The sequence below is a fragment of the Sinocyclocheilus rhinocerous genome, unplaced genomic scaffold (genome assembly GCF_001515625.1).
Source record: "Sinocyclocheilus rhinocerous isolate Xijiao unplaced genomic scaffold, SAMN03320098_v1.1 scaffold45, whole genome shotgun sequence".
Lineage (NCBI taxonomy): Eukaryota > Metazoa > Chordata > Actinopteri > Cypriniformes > Cyprinidae > Sinocyclocheilus > Sinocyclocheilus rhinocerous.
The window spans coordinates 714,051-721,398 of record NW_015632734.1 but is presented as its reverse complement, the minus strand read 5'-3'; the positions used below and the strand labels follow the sequence as shown (position 1 = coordinate 721,398).

Genomic DNA, 7,348 nt, shown 5'->3' with positions numbered 1-7,348 from the left:
TGAAAAGAACAGAGTAATTAGTCATGCAAACCACTGCTTGGTAGCATGAAGCACCCAACATCTCTAGTGCACAATAATGTATGCTGCAGTCACATAATGCAGCCAGTCATGTGAAGCAAGTGTTGGTAGCAAAAGCGCCGCTAGCCGGGCAGACTAGTGTTTGGTAGCATGAAGCGCCAAAAACCATAGCGCATGACAAATGTCAGCTATGGAGTCCGTGCTTAAGAACAGTCACATGAACAATAGTTGGAAGTGTAAGCTCCAAATCAATGTACGTGCCTTAATTAATGCAGTGCAGTGCAGCCCGAGTCACTATGGCATTAGGTGTAAAACAGCTTGCCATAGGAATTTACTCTAGATATGTGAGCTCGCCCACTGATTTGTTCCAGCTCAAAGCATCAGCGGAGCTGAAAGAAAAATTAACAGCCGGGCAGACTAATGCTTGGTAGCACGAAGCACCAAGACCATAATGCATGACAAACAGCCGCTGCAGGACTCCTAGAGTTTGCGCCTAAAAGCAGTATACAAATAAGAGCTGGAAGCGTAAGCATCTATTCAAATGCACGTGCCTGCATTAGTGCAGCGCAGAAGTAGAGACGGCGCCTCGGCAACCACAGAACTGGAACAGCGGGGGTTGAACGAACATCTCTCCTTCCTCAGAAAGAGAGCGAGCACAGAGCGCAAATTACTCACAAACACAGATATCACGGATACAACAATAGATAAAGATACCTGTTTCCTCGTGAGTCCGTGTAACATGCATCCATACATACCGGAAAACTCATTGTGTCCGCCTTAGAGGAGTAAACTGCTCTATATAAATAGATGGCTTAGAACACAAGAATCTCTTTCCGACGGGCAACAGATGATTCGCTTCCTGAAGGAATTATAATCGATTAAAACCGATGGCGATATAAAAAAAATGCCAAATATCGGCCGATATATCTGCCTTGGCGATGTATCGGTCGACCACTAAATGGAATTCCATGTTATACAGAAAATGTAACAGAATTTGTAAAACTGGGATGAATAAATGAAGGAATCACTATATGGACTAATGTCTGTGAATATTATACTGCAATGTCATTTTTTTTGTCTGTGTTTTCATTTGAACAGTAAACCTCTATTGTGTGGCACTTTTTCTTGCACAAAAAATAAATAAATTTTAAAATTTTAAAATAAATGTCAATTTATTGAAAATATACCGTTAAATCATAAAACACAGAATACAGAAGAATTAAAACAGACAAAATATATTTTTTGAAAAAATAAAAAAATAAATAAATTAAATGCATTTCACAGGACAATTTTATTTTATTTTTTAAAAATATTTTTGTATTTTTTTTATTTTAATACATTGTTAAATTGTTAAACAAGGAATTTGGGGTTAAAATAAAACCGATTTTATAGGGCACTAGAAATATTAGCTATTTTTTATTTTATACTGCAGGGTTGATTTGGTCTCCAGTGTGTGTAAGATCTTTCTGACACATTCATCTGAAATTGATGTGCTATTCTCATGTTGTTTCTTTGAGGAACTGTATCTCTTCACAATAATACAGTGGCCATGACGTATTTAAACTCTTCAGTCTCACTGAATGTACAGTCTATGCTCTAGATACATAATATGAGTGTGTCATCTGCCCTCAAATGCTGCAGGGTCTTTTTTCTTCAGTATCTTCACGTTTCTTCATAATGTTTGCTCTACCTTTGAATCAGCTGTTGTTTTGGTGATTTTTTTATCAGTTCTCCAAGTTCACACAGGTGTTCTAGCACAGGAACCACGGGTGTAGTTCATCATCACGTTAACTATCAGCATGATCAACTAACATTTTACAAACACAAAGTGTCCCAAATTTGCCTTAATTTTGACCATTATTATTTAGCATCTTGAGAAACATTTGAATTTTTTTCCCCCAAATAAACCTTTTGATATTTTGTTAAATACAGTGACTTTAATGCATTCAAATACTTTCTGGGACTACAGCGAGTTAAAAAATACTGACCAGGTGGAGTGTATAGCCCACAGCAAATTAATAATAAGCGAAAAGAAAAGAAAAGAAAAGAAAAAAAGGTGAAACTTTATTCATTACGTGGATTTGGTCAACCTTGGGTTGCTTTTAAATGTGCTTTCTGAATGAATGAATGAATGAATGAATGAATGGCTATAAAGTGATGCATGGGTCTGGTTCAGTGCTGCTTTTCTTTGTCACATTCATGACGCGTGCTGACAATCAGTCAAATGTTAAACAGAAGCAAACTGGGTGTTTAAATTGGTCAGAAAGAATGTAGCATATATGAATTGCCTGTTGTCACTAATTGCTAAATCAGCTCTGTTATGACGGGTGGAATTGAATCAGAATTGTGTGTTGTAAATTCACAGGAGTGTGTGCGGTGGTGTTGAGGTGAAGGTGTAGAAGTGCACTGCTGCGGTTTAGTCATGTTAATTACTGTACTGCTAATTGACACTCTCCTTGAGTGGTGTACGCTTTTGTGTCCAAAAATTAATGTCACAATGAAAACAAAATGGACAATCCTTATTTTTATGGAATAATTAATTCGATAGAATTTATTGCACAATTTATTATAATTGATTTGCTCATGCATGCCATTTAAAAAAAAATCATTTTCAAATTCCAATTAAGTGTTTATTTAGATTGTTCTATGGTTGGCTCACTGTTTCAATAATAAACACCATTCAATTAGAATTTTTTATTTTTTTTTATACTATGCATTTTTTCTTCTTTGTGGTCATGTGTGTTAATTTGACTCTTACTGTTTGTATTCACGTATGTGTGCAGCCTGTAGGGTTTGTTGGCTAATATACAGTATATACATACAGTATGTGTGTGTTCCCTCCTCTCACGCAAGCGTGTTAGTATGTCCTGAGCAGGAGTTGAGTTAGCTTTACTTCACACAGCTTGTATGTGTAAGAAATGTTTTTTTAGATTAAAGAAGTTGAAAATTTAGACCCCCATACAAACGTAAAGTCTCTGACCAGAACTGTAATTTATATGCAAATGTCAAAAGGCTAAAAGGGTCTCTTAAGCCATAAAACCCCAAAGATCATGCATGATTCTACGCAGACGCTACAACAGTAATTATTGACTTTGAAGAGAGAAATGGAGACATAACAGGGAAAGACTGGTGTGGTGTTCCAAAAAAAAAAGAGGGTTCTAAAACTCCAGACAGGTATCAAGTAATGCATCAAAAAGCACTTTTATGCAATTTTTATGATGATCCCTATAGTCTTCTGTAGTCACTTTGTGTGAGGAAAGTGTTTAGGGCCCTATGATTTCTGTGATTCTGAAAACGCAGATGGATTTCAATTAATACGACATGCTTAATAATGATTGATAAAATACATTTAACCATTAAATCAGAGTCTAGAAAAATATAAATGAAAAAAAATATATAAATGAAAAAAAAAAATAAATAAATAAAAACTTATTTCATAGGGCCCTATTCGTCCACATTTGTTAATCACTGAAAATCAACTTCCATAGTCCTCAAATCTTATACATGCTTCTGCACATTTTCTTAAATACTGTAATTCTGTGTATACAGTATGTGTATATTTATCAGGATCTCATGCCTTTATGTGCATGATTCGTATGCGAGTCAGCGGCAGTGCGTGAAGCCAGCAGAGAAAAAGGTACTCCTCTCAGAAAACGTACAAAAAAGATCATTTTAGATGTTTAATTCCTATTTGGAGTTTTGGGATTACTAGACGAGGGCATAATGATCTCATTTTTGTGAAAACCTGAAATTCGATCAAAATCGTAATTTTTCACTTTTTTTGTTGTTGTCTGTAGCTCAAAATTAGCCCGTGCGCATTCACACTTATTTTGTCAGCACAGGTCACATATATTTTGAATTCAAAACGGTAAGATTTGAGAGTAGTTTGCATCACTGGATATTACTGCCGATCGTTTAACATTTCTATTGTAATGCACTTGTCAAATATTAAATGTTTAGCTACTTCTTACATTGCCCTCTTTCACTCTTAAAACTGAAGCATTGTGATTAAAGGGTTAGTTCACCCAAAAATGAAAATTAGGCTGTGTATTACTCACCTCCGAGGCTTCTGCGTTCGTCACTTCTGAGCGGCGCATGCGCAACGCCGACGTCTTAAGTCATCCGCCCGGAGCTGCTTCTGTTTACAACAGTGAGCGCAAGCTATATTAAATTGATTATTACGTTTTAAATATGGTTATTTTTCTTACAAAAACGCATCGATTCGCTACAGGAGGCCTTTGTTCACCCCCCGGAGCTGTGTGAGACATTTTTTTTTATGGATGGGCGCTTTTTATTTCACTTCTTTTGGACTGAAGCACTGCAACACCCGCTGACTGCAATGATAGAGTTTGGAATAGCCAGGACAATTTTTAATATAACTCCGACTGGATTCGTCTGAAAGAAGAAAGTCATATACACCTTGGATGCCTCGGGGGTGAGTAAAACACAGCCTAATTTTCATTTTTGGGTGAACTAACCCTTTAAGTTCATGCTCTGCGTCAGTGAACAGTAAATCCCACCTTCTTTTATTTGATTGTGCAGCTCAATCATTTTGACGTTGAGCACAGTAGCAGACCATGTTTAAAAATGTACGTTTAAAGCTTTTTGTCATCAGTGTGTAATGAAGAGCAGCGAAACAGCATTAAGATGAAATATTTGGTGTTTATGGTGGTGTTGTACGTACGGCCTGATTATTTTTTGAGTTCAGATCCGATTGCAATGGTTAGCAGCTCATTGGAGAGGAAGATTATCAGTAAATAATAACATTAAATTTTCGTTTGTTTCTCACACAAATCTATCGCATGAGGTGTATTGGATTTAGAACACAAGTCATATGTGGACTACTTTTATCATACTTTCATAAAACCTGTGAAACTTCTTCTGTGGGACGTCAAAGTTTTGGAACAATATTAGGTTGAGTAAACCGTGAGAATTTAATTCCCATAATGCACTTGCTCTCAGGATGAGGATGGGAGAGGAAGTCAGAAGTCAGACAGGAAGCTGTTTGAATGTTGTTGTGTAACTGAGGCAGGTGTGAACAGCGCAGCACAGATTCTCTCTCACTTTCAGAGACCAGAGCGCTCGGGTTTCAGCAAAGAAAAGGAACATTGTTTGACTCGCTGGCGTCGTCCATGGCAACAGGAGAGATGAAAGAGGCACAGAAAGAAAGAGAAAGGAGAAAAAGAGGCCAAGTGTAACCACAGAGCGGTGTGAGGTCAGTGCAGGCCTGCCGTTCATCACACGCTCACAAATACTCAAATATTTTCAACAGTTAATTAGCACGCAGTCATTGCACTTTCTCTGTCTCGCTCTCTTGTTATTTTTCTAGATGGATTTTCAGTGTGTTCACAGGTTCAGTCATGGTGGGTGTAAGTTCACATGCTAAAAGTCATTTTTATAACCAGTATTTTGTCTTGCTTTTCCAATAAAATTTTTTTCCTAAAACAAAATATGGTTACACTTTATTTTAAGGTGTCCTTGTTACAGTGTAATTATACATTAAATGCTTATTACGTACTTAATGTATAAGTACATATTAAGTAATGAGTAATATTAATTAACTACATGTACTTACTAGAGGGTTTGGCTTAAGGTTACTTGCATGTAATTATGCATAATTAATTGTTATTGTAATAGTAAGTACATGTAACATACGTAACCAGGACACCTTAAAATAAAGTGTTACCCAAAATACATTAACTTGACAAGCAAAACTGGATAAGATAATAATAAGACTTGTTTACAGAGAATATCTTTTTTTTTCTTATTCATTGGAAAATAGATTTTTAGGCTTAAATTTATGCTTGAAAAAATATAAACTTCAAGGTGGATTCTCTAAAAAACATGTCTTAGAAGCTTCTCAAGTAAATTTGATCTTCTTGTAAGGATGTTAAATCAAGATATAAATATTGATTTAGGTTTTTTTTTAGGCCCAGCAGACACAGAGTCAGTAGTTGAACTGCATTGAGAGGTTTCTGTTCAATTGCTTCCATGAAGATTCATGCTGGGCTTTTCTATATAATGTGCCGACCAGCCGACATAGACTGTTGTTTAGATTAAATCCTGTGAGGAGTGTGGAGGAATGTGAGTGTGCTGAATCTACAGCAGTCTGAATTGAATGGAGTAAGTTAAATGCCAACAAGTCTTTCTCTTGCATTGTCAAACAAGACAGAGCAATCACTTTTGTTTTCAGTTCGCAAAACAGTGACTCTAATGAGCTGGTTCTTTTGTACTGTCCATTTCAAACTCAGTTTTTTATTATTATGATGTTAAAACCTCTAATTAAACCTTTTTTTAAATCTAAAATTGTCCTTTAAAAAAAAAAAGTGTAATAGTCTTTGTAAGTCTTAAAATATCTTTATTTCATTCAAACATGCAGAGACTCTGCATTAAAATATGGTACATGGTTTTGTTTAGCTTGTCGTTAAGGCCAATTATTATTGGTTAGGAAAGTTAGTCCCTGTGGTTGAGAGAGAGACGACTGTGTGTGTAGACAGAGAGACGTCTAGTCGTGTGGATTGGGGATTATGTTCAAGTTCGGGAAGCTGAACCATTTTTTTTCCAGTTTTTGGGCTACATCAATTTATACTCCACCATCTTCACGCTAACCCTGAAACACACACACACACACACACGCACTTTTTAAGTTTTTAAAGATGCCGTATTTAACACTTTTAGTCACTTTTATGTGACTAACTAACTTAAATAAAGATACAGCTTCCTTTCTTTTTGACTCATGCAACCATGTAGTTCTGATTAATAAGAACACCAAACTTTTGCTTTAAATATATTTAAATTTTGAATACCATCTCAAAACCTCCAACCTAACTAATATAGAGTTAAACATTATTAAAGACAAGTAACTGTCAGTAATACAATGAGAACAAACAAACATGTTACAAGCAATAGATCAAATATACAAATGAAATAAACAGTGATTTATGTTTTTCAGGCAGGTCCAAGTAGGCATGCACCGAAATGAAAATTATTGGCCGAAGCCGAACAAAATGAAACACTGGGCCGAATACCGAACACGGTTTTTCATGCTTTTCCCCCGTATTTTGCCAATTTTTTTCACCATTGCAAAAAATAATAAATACCCAAATGTTGCTTTTTACTGTTTTGTCTTGCTTTTCAAAGAAAAAAATCAAGTACACAACAACAATTTAATTATTTACTTAACACCGAACATTATTTTAACATTCAGACGTTATACCAACAAAGTACAATTTAACTTAAAATTAATAAGTTAGTAAAATAATATTTTTTGTCCATCAGACCCCCTTCTTGAATCAGGCATGTATTTTTTACTGTACAATTAAAAGCAGCC

At 35.6% G+C, this 7,348-nt stretch overlaps 1 protein-coding gene across 1 annotated transcript in view; it reads left to right on the top strand.

Annotated features, from left to right (window-relative positions):
* The first annotated feature begins 5,362 nt into the window (after positions 1–5,362).
* Positions 5,363–7,348, top strand: part of LOC107742970 (neurabin-1-like) — a 25,689-nt gene continuing 23,703 nt past the window's right edge. Inside the window, exon 1 of the mRNA XM_016556059.1 lies at positions 5,363–5,381. Coding sequence (XP_016411545.1) covers positions 5,379–5,381 — 3 coding nt within the window. The 5' untranslated portion in view covers positions 5,363–5,378. The remainder of the gene's footprint in view (positions 5,382–7,348) is intronic.